The following is a 16,508-nucleotide window of genomic DNA, read 5'->3' on the forward strand; positions in this document are numbered from 1 at the left end:
AAAATAGTACAGAAATAGAACGAGAAACAGATTAAAAAAGTGAAAATTTTCCTTCACATGTCGAAAGAGATGTCGTCTTAAAAACCTTGTACATAGTAGTGCACTTGAGGCGGCGGTTAATCGTTCTCCAAGCGGGACGATGGCACGTTCCGGGGGTGGCCTAGATCAACTCAAAAAAATAAATCGCAAAATCCCACCATCTCGTAGGGCTGAGTCCGATCTGCTAGGGTGGGAGACCGGGGGGGTCAGTCGATGCTTGTTTGCGCCCTTGGGTGCGTTTGCAGGGGTTGCCGTGGTGGTTGGTGATCCGCTAGGCGACAGGGGTTACTTTTTTTTTCGGTTGGGGGCGGGAGCACATGCTATTTTTTGTTGCATGTACTTTTGCATTTGGTTCTTGCTCATTTTCTATCAAGGTATCAGCAGGCACATTGTGCGTTGATGGGGTTTTGCCCTTGTCCCTCCGCGCTAACTCTGCAAAATTTCAGACCTCGCAAGATGATGTTTACGTTCATTAACCCCCATTTTCATGCATAGGACAGGCACTCAACAGCGGCCCAACACCATTTGGTCTCATCTAGTCAGGCGAGGGTTGCTGGGTTTGAGATGCCAAACTCAAGGGTTGTTCTGGCTACTTGCCCTACGTCATTGAGGCAGCAACACAGTACAATGTGAGAATCTGGGTTCGGTTGTCTTATCCGAATTACCTAACAGGTGTTACAGGGCGTTTTTTATCGGATTTTTTCCGACGATATCACAGACGGCCCCCGAACAGTGGGACGGAAAAGCCCGTTGGGATGGTCCCGGGAATCAAAAACATCAACCTTTCAAAACAGCTCTAAACCTAGCTTCCCCTGGTTCTATCCTCGAAATGATCCTCGGCACATCCGAATGAGCTCTGTACGAATAGCTATCCGATTGAGTTTTTGCTTTTTCGGCATCTGTAGCATGGTACCTGGAGCTGTCACGCCAAGGGCCAAACGAATTACGCATCCAAAGCTTGCGCTGCTCGTGTCACCCTCGCTTTGGTCTGCGGCACTCGTATTGTTTCGGATAGCATGTGATTGTCGACATCGCGGTACTCATAGAATCGGAATTTTCCCCATTCGCCGTCTTCGTTTACCATTCGCTGCGGAAAATCCCGCAGGCGTTCCGATGCTGGGCCCGGTCTTGCATGTGAATCTTGAGCCCCAGGTGCCTGCCTTTCGGCTTGTCGCGGGGCGGAAAGGCAATTCGGGTCCGACATGTGCCATCATATTCGTCTATCATGGCGGATCGCGGCGCAGCGCTGTAAGTTACCGTGACTCCAGCCGACAGCTTGAGGCGTATGAGATCTCGATGTTGTTCCACACAACGACGTTACTCGGATCGAGGCCGATCGGCCCCATACTGTTGCCGTTGCATGTGTGCGACCGTGGGCAGAGCCCGGAGGTTCTGGAAACCCTCCGTGTCCGGTTGCAATAGTCAACCACCAAGTGTAAACAGTAATTTCCTTGGCGTTCAGGTGAAATCGTATACCATCAAGCTATCGCCGCCACCCAGCCTCTCCTTGAGTACGATGACCATCTCGTCGTCAAAGCCTACCCAATCCCTCCGCTCCTCCCACGCAGCATCGGCGCCGTCGTCAGCGCCTCTGTCGTCTTTTTTAGTCGGGCGAATCTCGATGCTGCGATGGTCACCAACACGGCGTTGCCTTGCGCCACCTTCCAGCTCCCAGACGCGCATCTCATCGCCGCGCTGGCTCACACTAACAGCACGGCCACGCGATGTGATCTCGGCATCCGAGATGCCCGAAGTATGTCCCCACAGTCTGATCCCGGATGATATGGACAGTGATGTCGAGGTTGTAGTGCATAGGTGAAGGAGGAGAGTGTTGTCGGGTAGTGTTGCTAGAAGGTAGGGATGCGTGTAACAGAGGGTCTTGGGGCCATCACTGTCGTCGGCTGGTGGCGTTTGTGTCCTACGTGTAGGCGAAGTCTGTTCTTCTGTATCGTCGTCATCATCTGACAAGGCTATCCCAGGCCGGCGCAGTGGGACACGACGTCGTGGACTACCAGTAGACATTGGAGCTGTGTAAGCCAAGCGGGTAGCTGTGATTTCTGGTGTTTGTGAGGGTGAGGATGCTTTGACATGTAAGTCCTGCATGCCGATGGACCATCCCTGCACGGTGCTGAAGGTGTACGCGATGGAAGCAATCGTCGTTGTTCCTGCTTGTCTAATGGAGAGTGCCAATGGCGGCGTTGAAGTGTGGGACTTGAGTGATGTGAGGAGATACGGTGGCTTCCATTTAGTCTGATTTGTGGTGGAAACGGATGGAGCCAGATGGCTTGGTCCTCCAAAGGTATAGAGGGAGATGGTAATGCCTTTGTTCGCCGTAAGCAGATAGGGATGCGAGTATGCCATTGAGATCAGGGACCCGTTGCTCGACTGTTCATGCAGATATTGTGGCTCAAAGGTAGCGTTGGAATTGTTAGTGGTTTCCAGCATCCATATCCCAAAGCTGCCATCCTGAAATCCAACAGCAACATGCAGCGTCTTAATGTCAGGTCCTTGGTCGTCCACAGCGATGCAGGTGGGTGTCCTCGCGGCAGCTTGGTTGATGTCGCTGTCATCACCTGCAGATGATGAAAAGGGTGCGCGGATCATTATTCTCCTCGTCTTAAGATCCCAGGCGCGTAGCCCAAAACGGTCGTCTGCTGTGATTGCGATCCCTTCAACAACCTTGACCAGCATCTTGCGCTTTGTATTTTCGTCGTGACCGCTCTCGCCCAGGCTTAGCTCCTCGACGGCACACTTGCCACGAGACCAGTTATGCCGAATCTTGAACTGTCTCTTCCAATCAACGCGCTCCACCGTCACGGCATCGTCCAGGCCTGGCCCTTCGTTCCGTGGCATGGCACTGGTACGCCCCGCCTTCCCGTGCTCTTGCTTCTGCCTCACGCCCGCAACATCCACTATGCCGCCCCTCCGCCCATCAGCCCACAGCGTCCTCCGCCCGGCGTAGTGCAGCTGGTTGTTGGTTGAGACCTTGTCGAATCCGGGGATGCGCATGGCGCGCGGCAGCACGAAGCGCGCATAGTAGAGCACTTTCCAGAGCTGCGAGTCGCATGCCAGGCGACCCAGGCGGTGGGAGACGAGCGATACCGAGAGGAGGTGCGGGACCGACAGGAAGGAGAGTACCCGCACAAGAAGCTCGTCGGAGAGCAATGAAATACGGTCGACCGCGTCGCGGCGCGTGCGGGTTTTCTTGGCAGGGGGCGGGATCGGAAGGTCTGTCGGGGTCGGGTCGGTTCGAGGCCTCTTTGGAGGCATACTGGGCAATGTTTGGGCGGTATAGGAAGTTGGATTTTGGGTGTTTGAAGTCGAACTCCGACAAATGTACATGTCGCGATAGAATAATAGGTCAGTGATGCCAAGTTGCTCCACCCGAAAGCCGCAAGCGGGGGTCAGGTGGATTAGTCATTCGATACCCTGTCAACCTGTCTACACTTTCCCATTTCGACGTTTGTCATGGCTACTTTCGACCAGGACAGCGACACGAACCATTGTGAGCAGTCGCAACAAATGAGCCTCACTTCGTAGGATACACGGAACTCCTACTAACTGTACGATGCCCCTCTGACTGACCTTAGTCAATCAGTCTCGATTGTCAAATCTTGGAGAAAACCAATCGACTGTCACGTGCCGCCTGGGCAGTATCATGCGCATTCCGCCCTTTCGATCGCCGATACGTTTTGCAAAGCATCGCCTACTCAACTTACCTACCCTACATTAAAACAAATCTGGGGAAACCAGCCAGCCCTGGGTCACGTCTTCGCGCCACCTCGCTCGCTACCTTTGGTCTGGGAATTGCTGTTGCACATATAATAAACAGACAACAGAAAAGATAATCATGTGCACAAGCGCTAGAAAAAGGCTCACTCCGCTTTCATCTATCTATATTAGGTCTCGGGGGTTCCGCTCCGCGCGCAATCTATTCCATTTACACACGACCAGCTTCTCTTCCCGCCTTCCCCGTTAATGTCCCGAACTTGACTTAATCTTGGCGGATCTTCAAGTGCCGATCTTGGTCGAAATTAAGCAACATGATGTCGCATTACATGTAATGTCCTTTCCCGCCTTGGTGGTTTGTATCCCTTTTGGAATCTTGTATCCGCCCAAACCCTCCCTACGCGCCGTTCCCATCAAGAAACTTGTAGTCCTTTTTAATGATTGGTGTTTTGCTATGTCCCAATAATGATCTGTCGCGAAAGAGGGACCGCGCAGAGCAGTCACATCTTTGCAGAGATTTTGATGTTGGGGTTTGTCTCAGGGGCTGGTCCGCGTTTCTCCTGGTTCCCCCCTCGCTGCCACCCACGATATTAACTGCCAATCCCGTCCTCAACCAAATTTTCAATACTTCCATACCATGCATACACGCAAATTGATCCTCCACGGCTCGTCGACTCTTTCCCCATGAGGATATATTGCAGTCCCGCAGTGTCCGTGGCTCTCTAATTTGAAATGCCGCCGAGGTTCGTCCGCGGTGACGTCTCGTAGTTCCGTCATTCCATACTGCAAACCTGATTTTATATATAAACATATCTTGACAGCCATCTGTTACACCCATTCTGTTGCAGTGTCCCTCATCCCTCACCACGGTCCAGCCCGATTTCTATCACCCGCAACCGCCAAAATGTGGTCCTCCGTCCTGACCCTGGCTGCCGCCGCCCTTCCCTTTGTCAACGCCCATGGAGCCGTGACTTCCTACCAGATTGGTGGCGTCACCTACCCAGGCTACGAGGGCTTCTCTCCCGCTTCGTCCCCCAAGACCATCCAGTGGCAATGGCCGTAAGCAATCAAGCTGATTCCCCTGGAGTGTGACAATATAATAACAACAGCTGTTTCTACACTCAAGAAACTATGATCCCATCATGAACCCGGCCGATTCCAAGATGCGATGCAACGGAGGCCGCGGTGCCGACCTCGTGGCCCCCGTCGCCGCCGGGACCAATATCACCGCCTTCTGGAAGCAGTGGACACATGCTCAAGGGTACCTACCTACCAACCACGCCGTGCGTGCCTTGTACTACCGGAAACCGCTTTTGCTAACCTTGTAAACAACTCAAAAGCCCCGTGATGGTCTGGGCCTTCAAGTGCAGCGGAGCACACTCGCAGTGCACCGGCGACGGCAAGGGCTGGTTCAAGATCGACCAGATGGGAATGTGGGGGAGCAACCCGAACTCGGAGAACTGGGGCACCGCCACCGTGTTGAAGACGGGCAAGTGGAGCAGCAAGATCCCCAGCAACCTAAAGGCTGGAAACTACCTCATTCGACACGAGCTGTTGGCCCTGCACCAGGCCAACACTCCGCAGTACGTCAACCTCTTCACGTTATATGAAAAAGAACCCACCTTTTCTCTTCATGTCCATGCGTATGCAGCTGACACTCTCCTGTCGCAAAATGAATCCAGGTTCTATCCCGAATGCGCCAACATCGAGGTCACAGGCTCTGGCACCGACCTGCCACCCGACAGCTACATGTACAGCATCCCTACTTATGCCCCCATGTCGGACCCCGGCGTCAGGGTCGACATCTACCAAGGTGGCTTGACTTCATACTCTCCCCCTGGCGGCGCTGTCTGGTCGGGCTTCAAGTAGGTTTTGATGAAAGATCAAGTGGTGGTAGTTGTTGTGCGCAAACTTGCGGTAAACTTGTCCAAATTCTCGTTGTTTTGATACTCTCGCGCTTTAGGTAGCTACTCTTTGATTCAACCATCTAGCTGCTATAAAGCTGCTTGCTCAATTATAGATGATTATTATCTTATTATCTTGTCCTGTTCACACACCTTGTCCTGACCTGGACTGTTAGCTAGTCAAGTACCGTACACATCATATTACCACAAGGTTGGGTATTTTTACAAGTCCTGATAATAAAAGATGAATTCTAGAATCTAATTATCCTATTCCTCTTAACGCTTGCTTCTCCCAAACTCCGACGCAAAAACCAAAGTTAATAAAAAACAAAAGAGATCATAGCACATCCGAAAAGTCTGTGCTGGTTTATATTCGGTTGTGAACCGAGTCCTTGTGATCCATTAAAAACTCAAGAGCCCACTCCTCCGCTTACCAAAGGGATAGACGACCAGCGAACTCAAGAACAATCCTACAGTGATGCCGATGGCAACTTGGATGACGTTGAACAAGACGCTGAACGCAGTCGAGTTTAGATTCGACCCGAGGCCCAGCGCCGCCGAGGCAGGGTCGATGCCTCGGCCCGAGGGAGCCGTCACGTTGACCAAAGTACCGTTTACGACCGTAGTGATGGTGCTGTTGGACCGTGTGATCTGGTTCGCCGTTGACAGCCCTGCCAGCAGCGAGCCGCCAGCTGCCAGGCCTCCGGGAACCTGCACAAAGATACCGGGAAGCATGGCGGCGGCCGCGAGACCGTAACCGACGTTGCGACGACGTTCAGTGTCTGCCGGTTCCCCGCTGTCCTCGGCGGGCTTCTCTGTCGACGTCGGACCAAAAGACGGACTGGGCGGCACGCTTTCGGTGGCGCCCTTTTCGTACCCGCCACTGGCGACACCGTTTCGTCTACGGCTGGCGGATTGGAAACGAGGGCGGACCTTGACATCCCACCAATCCAGAAAATCGAGGTAGTAGTTGTACACGTGACGGCCCAGCCGGCTGTACATGTTGGCGAGAATGCCAATGGTGAAGGCGCCGAGCATGTTGCTGATCTGACCTCCGGGAAATGCCGTGGCCGAGTACAGGTTCACGACATAACCGAGCATGGAAATTGCCACCATGACGGGCATCTGCTTCCACTTGGCCTGGTTGATGATGCACAGGCAGACGGTGAAGATGACGACAAAGAGAAAGTACCAGTCGGTGTCGATGCCACCATTGCAACGCGTGGACGAGGTAGCTCCCTCCCGGTCGATGATGCCGTAGATGGCCGTGCCGATGGTCATGCCGTAACCGAGGAATAGCGTGTAGATCATGGCGTAGACCATGCGAACAGATCCGGCGACGATGTTGTGAGACTGAAGCTCCAAGGCAGCGCTGAGGACCATGTAGCCAGGCAAGATGAGAGCGATGGACGACTGCGCCATGGCGGAGAAGCAAAACAGTTCGCCGCCGCGGATGGAGCCGAACATGCGAGCGAGGAAAGAGGTAACGATGGCGGCGGTGATCTCAAATACATTGGCGTAGAGATAGTTGCTCGGCGCGAGAATGAGCTGCATCCAACCTAGCAAGCAGCCCAGGCCGAATATGATGGGGAGGTCGATCAAACGGCCACCGAATGCAAAGGGCGCAACACTGGCTGAGGCGAGACCGTAGATGGGAATGCGAGCCCAGTCGCCGAATTTGACGTCTTGCTTGAGGATCTCGTCCAGCCTGGTCGTAGCCTCTTCAACACCAATGAGGTCGTGGACAACCTCCTTGTAAATAGTGTGAACATCACGCAGCTTGCCGAGGTTGAGGCCGTGCTTCTGGCGGACGATCTTGACTTCGGTAGTGTGTGTGGCCTAAAACATACCATAGGTGCAGGTATTAGTAAGTGTAGGAGGCGAGAAAAAAAGAAAAAGAAAAGAAAAAACAGCGAGTCAAAGATGAGAGACCTACCGAATCATCAAACGAAACGATCATGCACCCAGGCAAGTACAAGAATTGGCCCTCGATCTCGAGGATGCGTGCCGACATGGTCAGAAACTCCTCCAGGCGATGTGTCGGAGCACCGTACATCATAAGCGCACGGCAGAGCTTGAGCACGTATCTGTGTCTGCTAAGAATCTTGGCAATATGCCTGGTGATGCGCAGGTGCTGATCTCCCTTGGTCTGCTTTGGCTTTTTCAACTTGGCCGGCTTCGGCGAGTCTGTGCCGCCAAATATACCAGACCGCCGCTTAGCGCTCTGTCCAGACTGTCGCACCCGGTCGGCGAAGCCCTTGCCCGAGGTACTGGACCCGGGCGCCATCAATGTCGAGCTCGATTTTATGAGCTCACCAAGCGCCAGGGACGAAGTCGAGTGGCTCTTGTGATGTGTCTTGAAATCCCCACCGGCGTTGCCTGGCCCTGGGCTCCCCCCGACGTGTAAACCACTCCATATGGCACTGCTCGGCCTCGAGGGCCTAGGCGAGCCAGGTGTGGACGGTGCATTCGAGCCCGGAGGGGAGTGCTGAGGCGTGTGGGCCGGCGTTGACGCTCTGCTGTTGGATCCACTGCCTGTGCCTTCGTTGTAAAGCTTCAGCAGCGAACCCAAAATGCCACCGTGGTAACGATTTGGCTTCGGGACATAGTCCTGAACGTATGGCTGTACCGGCTCGGGCGTCACGGCTCCGGAACGTGCTTCTGAGGCAGGCTGGAAGGCAAAGTACCCATCTGGCTGGGTCTCGGATGAGGCGGTCCGTTTGTGCTTCTGGGCCCTTTTTGTGTGGGCACGAACGAGGTTTTTGGCAGGCTCAAGTACCTCTGGTGCAAGGTGAGAATTCTTGCGTTGGAGCTTCCTGGATCGAACATTTTGTTGCGTGTTCTCAGAGTTGCCGTCTCCATCAACGGCCGTGGACCGAACAGCCCGCGCACCGGCCTCGAGATCATCCTCGGAATCAAGAGAGGGTCGGTGTGAAGCGTGTGGTGAGGCGTAATTCTCGACCCTGACGGCGAGATTGTGCGCCCTTTCCCTGGCCGCCTGTCTAGACCTCTGCTCCCGCTCTCCTGTGTACATCTCGGCCAGGTCGGCCTTGACCCTCTCCTCGTGCACATCATAGCTGGTATCACGCCTCAGCACCGGCCTCATTGGTCTTTGGGGACTCTTGAAGACGGCAGGCTCGGGCGGGGCGGCATTGGAGGGCCCAACACTTGACGAGCGGCCCTGTCTGCCGCGGTCGTCTTGGGCCTCGTCTTGCGTGGTCAGGATCTTGGTCAAAGCACGACGAAGCTCCGAGGCATCGGGTGCCCCGGTTGGCGTGATTGGTGACCCTGCCTCTTGCGGTGGTGCTGATGGTTCAGGCGGAGATGGCCGCGGGGTTGTGAATGGATCCGGCGAGCCACCTGTGGCCGCGGTTGGTTGTAGTGTCAAAATTTGCTGCTGTGAAGTCCCATCGTCGACGACGATGCTCGTGGGCCCATCACCCTCATTTCGATGGAAACCAACTCTTTTCTTCTCCTTTCTACGAGGTGTAGATGCTCCCGTGGTAGCAGAAGGCGAGGCATCCCTGCTGGGATCTCCAGCAGTCTCGGAGGATGCCATTTTTTTAGAATGAGTAAGTATAGGTTAGAAACTTGATTGGATAGATGTCAAATCCCCTGGAGATCTTGTTTTCTTGTGTGTATATGCGTCCGATTGTCGTCACTTTGGTATTTGTTTGGTGCCGGATATGACCAATGATACTTTCTCAGGTGTCAGGCTCGGGCAAAGGCGGCCATCCAACAGATCGAAAGCAAGCAAGTCCCAAACTGGCCATCGCGAATATAACTCTAGAAAGTATTCTGGTCTAAAAAGACGGCGACATATGCAGCAGATACGGGGGATTTGGTAGTGATATCAAAATATGCGAGTGTAGGTGAACAACCCAGAGATAAGGGAGAGAGAAAGAGCAGCAGCGCCAGTAGACGGTCTGTTGATTACTGGCGATCAAGTCCGGTTTTGTCTCGTGTTGAGCGGGGGGATGAGCGGCCAAGCGGCGTCGTCGACTGGAGACGCTACATTTTTCGGAAATCTGGATGGCGGCGGCAGTGGGACCGGTGGAGCCGCGCGGAGGCACAGCACAGGCATCCGCCCGCCCATTATCCGTTTTATGTGTCAAGGACCCTGAAGCCCGTCAGAGCAGGAACCGCTGCAGTGGAAAGGCCCGAAAGTTGGTAATCAGAGGATTCACGAATCGCGCTGACAGTGGAAGAAGAGAGAAAAATGCCGAACTGTGGATAGTTCTCGACCCGACTAGACTAGAGCATTTATTTAGTTTGCCCACAATTGCACAAAAACTAGACGAGAAACAAAAAAGTGTGCTTACTACTGGTATGATCAACTGACTAACGTTTACGTGGTACTACAGCAGACAAGATGGTTGTTGACAATGGCCTGAAATGATGAGAAGATCAGTCGGTCAAGAAATTGCTTGACCATACAAGACTTCTGGGCTGACTTGAGCCGAGACAAATCCGGGTCAATCAAATCAGGGAAGTCCTTGGAAAATCAGTATGCGGAATCGGACCTGTCAACACCGTGATCAGGGGAATTCCTCAAAGACCCACACTGTGGACTGGGACATTCCTTCTAAGTTCTTTGACATTCCGGAAATACCACCTTGTGAGCATGCAAAGTTTGTGAGTGGGGGCAATTCTACAAGCCTTGGTTCCAAAAAAGAAACACCAAACCAAACATTACAATGCTTTGATACGATATTTACTACTTGGTAGTGCCGACCGAGTTATCAAGTTCAATCAAGTTTAACCCTAGAGACAAAGCGCAAACCTTTGGAACGGTTACAACCCGTCTGGTCACTGCAATCTCGCGGCTTGGGCCGTCTCCTTTAATGGCTGCCCAAGTGACAGGGCAAGCAGGGCTCAGGCAGCCCAAAGGTCCACTGGAGCCACTAAGAAGTGCATTTGGGTTCCTGCCAAAATTGGCATAAGAGACCATGCAATTTTTGCCCTGTCATATGGAGTTTTTGCACGTGTGATTGCCATAGGCACCACCTCAAAGAAAGAACTGGGTACAATAGACGAGACTGGACCAACCAGATGCACAAACAAAAACACGTCGTCTCTTCCTTCTCTCTCCCCGCCTCTCCGACATCGAAAAAAAAAAATGATCCAGACTGGTCTGGCCTACAAGACCCATCGGCTCCGTTGCCGAAACAGTCAGGTCTAGGCCGTTTCGATCCGCTTTCCGACTCACAGGCTGTCGGATCTGTCGGCTCAATGGCTGGGTCCGCAGAAAAAGAAAGAGAAAAAACACAGTCACCACAGTAGATTATGCAACACGCAAATCTTGACTCCCTCGAGACGAGGTTACATCACATGCGTGCGGCTGGTCGGTTTAGCACGGCTCCGTCTCCACGCCGGGGTCTCCAGGTTAATGCCTCCGGTTTGTTCGGACGCCGTATAGATGCTACCTACGGAGCTTTCCAACGACATCCATTACGGCTCGGAACCGGATCGACAAGTCTTAAGTGGGTGATGCACTGTAAGTAGTCATTCAGAATAAATTGGTGGGGGCGGTTGGAGGTTACAAGAGTCAAAAGAAGATGGATGTGCAATTCAATTATAGCCGGGAAACAAGTCGTTCCTTTGTTGGTGAAGCGCTCATAACATCAATTGCAGTTTCTAAACACTGCGGTAGGATCTTGTTTTTTTTTTTTCCCCATTGGTTCGGCTGACATCCCATCACATACAACTGTTGGTCCAGTCCACCAACCCCTCACAGAAAACCTCACCCACCCTGCACTTTAGCGCGACAGAACACATAGCGGCGGGGGTGGTCAGGCTGTAAGATTGCCCCATGTTTGACTCTCTTCCTGTTGGCGGAATCTCTTGTAATGGGAGTTTTCATTATGGCTGCCTGCCCTGAGATGCTGCGTCGCTCAGCTTGCGTGCTCCGTCCCTTGATCCATAAAGCTCAGCGCAATCTCTGTTTCCTAGCGTTTCCCGGACTCATCCCAAAACGCAAGCTCCACAACCTCAAAACGCCGCGCACGCAATTTGCCTTGCCATTTCCAAACCCCGGCCGTGCATCATCATTCCCAGCTCAATTATCGCCATCGTCACTATCAAGGTTATCATCACCATCATCATCAACCCCACCAAGATCCACCATGTCGTCATCAGCGACTAGCTCAGCGGCAGTCCAACCTATCACTCCACCCCTTGACCCAGCCCTGGTCGCAGACTTCCAGAACCACCTGGCCAAGTCTCGAAATATCGTCGCCATCATCGGCGCCGGCCTTTCGGCCTCCTCGGGACTCGCCACGTTCCGCGGCCCTGGAGGACTCTGGCAAAACCAGGATGTGTTCGTACTAGCCTCTCCGGCAGGCTTCGTCAACGATCCAGGCCTGGTTTGGCAGTTCTATTCGTACAGGCGTGAGGAGGCCCTCAAAGCCCAGCCAAACAAGGCTCACAGAGCTCTCGCCGAGCTGGCCAGGAAAGTGCCGGGCTTCACGATGCTGACCCAGAACGTGGACAACCTGTCCCCCCGCGCTGGTCATCCCGCCGACCAACTGCTAGAGTTGCATGGGAATCTGTTTGACCTCAAATGCTGGAACGAGTCCGGCTGTGGCTATACAGAAAAGGGCAATACGACGGTGCCGCTGACGCCGGCACTCGACACGGCGCTGATCAGGGGTCCAAAGGACGGAGTCCTGGATGATTCCACTCGACCGCGCGCTAATCCGATCATGCTGGCTGGCCTGGAGCGCAAAAACCGCGAAATCTTAGGCGACAACTACGTTGCCAGCGAGCCGACTGTTAACGATGTGGCCCCACTCGGCACCACCCAGGGAAAGGGCGTGCCGCTTGGCGATACTCTGCAGTCAAAAATCGACAGAAAAGACCTGCCACAATGTCCCAAGTGCAAGAGTGAGCTGCTGCGGCCCGGCATTGTCTGGTTTGGCGAGTCGCTGCCCGAAGACACCGTCGACAAGGCGGATGCTTTGTTCCAAGACGAGGCGGACCCGATTGATCTTTGTCTTGTCATTGGCACATCAGCAAAGGTTTGGCCCGCTGCTGGCTATGTGGACGAAGCCAGGGACAAGGGGGCGAGAGTCGCCGTGGTGAACCTGTACGAGGACGATGGAAGCAAAAATGTCATCCCTGGGAGGGACTGGTCCTTCATCGGCGATGCGGCCGAGGTGATCCCGCTGATCTTGAAGCCTGTGATTGGTGAGGTCTAACCTGAGCCAAGCTACAGCTGTTGTGTTTTCTGTAAGACCTCTAGTGCCTCTGCGGCAGACTCCATCCAGATTTGTTATATTGCGGTTTGGTGTCCCTTTCTCTCAACTCTTGCCTTCTGCTTTCTTTATCTGTTTGTTACCCGTGGGGTCGTATTCGACTCCCACCCTTAATTAGTCATTCTGTCGATTTGGCATCTCGGGAGGCCTAATTGCTCCGCACTTTATGCAGTGTCACCGGGAGTGTGACACCCCAAACGGCATCCAGCGTTGCCAATTGGTAGTCCTACAATGCGGGAGGCTCACCAACAGATATTAACCTTGAGTATGGATGTCCAATCATTCCATCTGCGGCATGATACGATAAGCCCTGGTTTTTGTCGTCCTCAGCATGTGCACCCTGAGGAGCCCGGGAACCGGGAGAGTTCCAGTCGTCTACTTTTCGACCTAGTTCACCTCGATCAGAACCTGTGTGTTTGTTTCTGCTGTGGTCAACATGTCAGCTTCCTACTGGACACCCAAGACAAAGTCGACCCTACGTCAACTAGCCGTAAGACTTGAAAAGACACAATTCGATGGGACGATCTACAAGCGGCTTCCTCAGTCTAATAGCCACGCCGAGAGTTATGTCCTGAGTCCGTACCATGAGCTTAAGCTGGCCAATGATCTTGCATACTTGGCATGTACAGAGGAAGGTGTCAAAAGGATATCAGCAGTATGCGTTGAGGAGGGCAGAAACTGCCTGACTGTACTGGTAGCAAGTAATGAAACTCCAATCCCAAAGACAGTGGCAGCGTTGCAGAAAATTGGGAATGCAATCAGCAGCTACGCCATTCGCGGTAAGTCCATCTTTCAGGCTGAATGTGTCGTCCACAATGACTTCCACTTGACTGAAGGGCTATCTGGGAGAGGCAGAAATTCACCGCGATGCCTTCTTGGAAAGGTCGTTCGATACGGTGATGGAACTCTCGGGCGACCGCATACTCCAGCGCACCCGACCGAGCTGGGCTCCAGAACCAGCTTGGCATAGGGCAAAGCAGAAGCAGACCAAGACATCTTTATTGGACAAGCTCCAGGATCTTTTGCCCCAGATACAAAGCGCTTTGGAGCAGCGGTTCCCGAGGACACTTGCAGCGCTCAAAAGGGTTCACAAACAGCTCAAGCACCTCGATTGCCAACACCGGGATGGAAAGACGGTGAGATCGGCGCTGAAGATCATAGTCGTCAAGGCCCATGAAGTATCGGCTGCCGAGGTGCCCCGGACGCTCGAGGCCAAGCTGCGAGCATGCGGAAAGGTCGGCTCGGAACTCGCTGGCAAGAGTGAGATCCGGCAGGTAGACAAACTTGGGCGGTATTACGGAGTTTGCAGAAACTTTGCCAAGATGGCACGGCACTCAGAGTATCGGGATTTGCTCAGAAATGTCGCGGTCACCAGCTGCAAAGGGTACGCCGTGGTTCCCAGTGGCTCCGGCAACACAGGTCAGCTTCCCGTCCACGCAGAGGTGCAGCTGACGATGCACTACCTGGCCCAAAACCCTGTGTTGTGGCCGCGAGCAATGGGCTGCAGCAAGTCTGCATGTTTCCTCTGCCATGCGCTCATTACTCGCCTCGGGCATTTTTCCGTCTCGGCCTGCCATGGAAAGCTGTATTCTCAATGGACGATCCCAGACGGTGTGCTCTTGGAAAGCAAGAAGGCGGAGGAACTGGCGAGTGCAATACTGCGGATCTGTGACAGCTTGAAAGTTCTCATCGGAGTCCCTGGGGCGCGTGTATGCCCACCAGAAAGCCGTGCGCTATCATTGCTCTCGGGCCCATCCACGGCCACGCAGCTCTCCTTTGATTCTGGATCCGAAGTGTCGTCGGCAGAGACGATCCGTCCAAGTTCCGCCGCGGGACCAAGCGCCGATCCAGCTTCAGGATCACATCGTGGTCCGGCCGAGCTTCAGCAGGAACAGCAGCTCTTGAGTAGCGAAGATAAACCCGCAAGTCAACAAGCAACAAGGCAGGCCGAAAATCAAGAAGTCCCCACAGCGGGTCCAGCAGGAGACCAATCGTGCCAAGCTGCAGCACTAGCAGAAGGCACTATAGACGACAGCCTCGGTGCGACAAGCCCAGCTCAACAGCCAAACTACAACGAGCCGGTTGCCAGTACTAGTAAGCCGTTGTCCACAGAAGAACCGCGGGTGGCACTGGTCAGGCTGAGGGAGAAAGATCTGCCGTATGAGCGCCATATCTGCAACGATATGCCGCTCCTCGATTTGCAGCTCGGCCGACTCTCGCTATCCTTGGACTTTAGCGGCATCAGTATCGGGCGACTTGCGGTGACGCGCGACAGCAGCACAGATGGTAGGTTCGTCTCTTTGGAAGCTTCCGAGCTCCCTACGAGCGACCCCGGACGCATTATCAGCTGTAAAGAAGGTAACAACACAGTTTGTTTTCAGTTATCGTGCTTTGGCTGTGTTGCTGTCAATGTGGAAATCACATGGGGCACAACACAGGCCAGGGGATGATTGACGCTTGTACTTTTCCTTCATGAGCGGCACCAGTGAGTGACGCATCTTCCTTGGTTGGTTGGATATATGAACATGTAAGCCCGGGCTGCCTTTGATTTAGTAAGGCCATTTAGTCCATGGATGCTCCATTATAATAGCTACCTACTTGTCTATTAGTTCTCATCTACGTTCTGTCAAAATTATATGGGGATGCACGGCCAGCGTGTGGACATAGGGGAACAGGTACATGCATAACACTGATTAATTTTGATACCTGGCTATGGATAGCTGAAGCTGAAAAGGCATTGCCATTGCATACGCAACGAATGCGGTAGCAAGGGCTGGGGCTTGGTCAGAGTAAGAACACCCAAGGGGCATGGCTTATTTATATGCACAAATATTTGCATCTTGCACACTGAAACACGACGTCACACGGCATGGCGCTTACGGTGTAGTTAAATGAGACTGGAACCAGCTCCAGTCCAGAACTAGACGAAACAGCTCTTCCCCATCGCACTAACAACGTACGTACTCTATCTGATGCGGAATATTTGCATCGGCTTTTTTCTCTAGACTAACTATAATTACTGCGGATGAGAATTTCTCCATTGAGCAGTCAGGACGCCCATCCATCTCCACCCACAAAAGGCTTGTCTGTTTGTCCACTAGATCAATGCATGAATGAGGGGCATTTTGTAGGAGTGGTGCTACTTCGGAGGAATGAATTTTGTTAACTACTACGTAGAAAGCTGGTTGATCCCGGCTTTGTCGAATTTCCATCATAGTCTAGAACTAGCCTGGTGGGTTCCGTGATGGGGTCGTCGTATAACAAACAAATCGCAATCCTCATGGAAGTGAATAAATAATTAGTGAGTAGTACTACTACTGTACAGTAAGTAAGTACACAATCAGTTCATGCCACCCCAAATGTCGACAGACCCAACCCCCTGAAACATGTTGCCCTGCGAGGCGAGTCCAGGGATTTTCCTTCAATACGCATCGAATCATGTGGTGATAAGCGGACGGAATATGGGGCACTGGGGGGGGGGGGGGGTGGGTGAGGGGCGAATGAACCTTTACCTGATCCCAGTTGAGAAGCGAGGCATTTTATGACTACTCTACTGTGCAGTTAGTGTAGTAGTCGTAAA

The 16,508-nt window shown here is 53.2% G+C and overlaps 5 protein-coding genes across 5 annotated transcripts; 3 read left to right on the forward strand and 2 right to left on the reverse strand.

Annotated features, from left to right (window-relative positions):
- Window positions 1-239: 239 nt before the first annotated feature.
- MGG_09025 (F-box domain-containing protein) lies at window positions 240-3,381 on the reverse strand (the record flags this gene model as incomplete). The annotated part of the gene is made up of 1 exon (XM_003721264.1): window positions 240-3,381. The coding sequence occupies one exon, from the start codon at window positions 3,379-3,381 to the stop codon at window positions 1,498-1,500; it is 1,884 nt and encodes a 627-aa protein (XP_003721312.1). The 3' UTR covers window positions 240-1,497.
- A 1,291-nt stretch (window positions 3,382-4,672) lies between these two features.
- On the forward strand, window positions 4,673-5,747 carry MGG_12696 (cellulose-growth-specific protein; the record flags this gene model as incomplete). The annotated part of the gene is made up of 4 exons (XM_003721265.1): window positions 4,673-4,827; window positions 4,895-5,029; window positions 5,109-5,351; window positions 5,451-5,747. The coding sequence occupies 4 exons, from the start codon at window positions 4,673-4,675 to the stop codon at window positions 5,635-5,637; spliced, it is 720 nt and encodes a 239-aa protein (XP_003721313.1). The 3' UTR covers window positions 5,638-5,747.
- Window positions 5,748-5,889: 142 nt separating this feature from the next.
- Window positions 5,890-10,100, reverse strand: MGG_12697 (uncharacterized protein). The gene is made up of 3 exons (XM_003721266.1): window positions 9,995-10,100; window positions 7,609-9,926; window positions 5,890-7,511 (listed from the first exon to the last, which is right to left on the reverse strand). The coding sequence occupies exons 2-3, from the start codon at window positions 9,229-9,231 to the stop codon at window positions 6,075-6,077; spliced, it is 3,060 nt and encodes a 1,019-aa protein (XP_003721314.1). The 5' UTR covers window positions 9,232-9,926; window positions 9,995-10,100; the 3' UTR covers window positions 5,890-6,074.
- Window positions 10,101-11,797: 1,697 nt separating this feature from the next.
- Window positions 11,798-12,871, forward strand: MGG_15048 (NAD-dependent deacetylase sirtuin-5; the record flags this gene model as incomplete). Its single annotated transcript, XM_003721267.1, has 1 exon — window positions 11,798-12,871. The coding sequence occupies one exon, from the start codon at window positions 11,798-11,800 to the stop codon at window positions 12,869-12,871; it is 1,074 nt and encodes a 357-aa protein (XP_003721315.1).
- Window positions 12,872-13,364: 493 nt separating this feature from the next.
- Window positions 13,365-15,378, forward strand: MGG_15049 (uncharacterized protein; the record flags this gene model as incomplete). The annotated part of the gene is made up of 2 exons (XM_003721268.1): window positions 13,365-13,707; window positions 13,784-15,378. 2 exons carry the CDS (start codon window positions 13,365-13,367, stop codon window positions 15,376-15,378), a joined length of 1,938 nt encoding a protein of 645 aa, XP_003721316.1.
- Window positions 15,379-16,508: the final 1,130 nt, after the last annotated feature.

This window comes from Pyricularia oryzae, chromosome 7 (genome assembly GCF_000002495.2).
Source record: "Pyricularia oryzae 70-15 chromosome 7, whole genome shotgun sequence".
Lineage (NCBI taxonomy): Eukaryota > Fungi > Ascomycota > Sordariomycetes > Magnaporthales > Pyriculariaceae > Pyricularia > Pyricularia oryzae.

Coding starts and splice junctions, on each gene's coding strand:
- MGG_12697 (XM_003721266.1), bottom strand. CDS start 9,231: ATGGCATCCTCCGAGACTGCTGGAGATCCCAGCAGGGATGCCTCGCCT. Junction 7,512..7,608: donor TCGTTTCGTTTGATGATTCG/GTAGGTCTCTCA, acceptor GGTATGTTTTAG/GCCACACACACTACCGAAGT.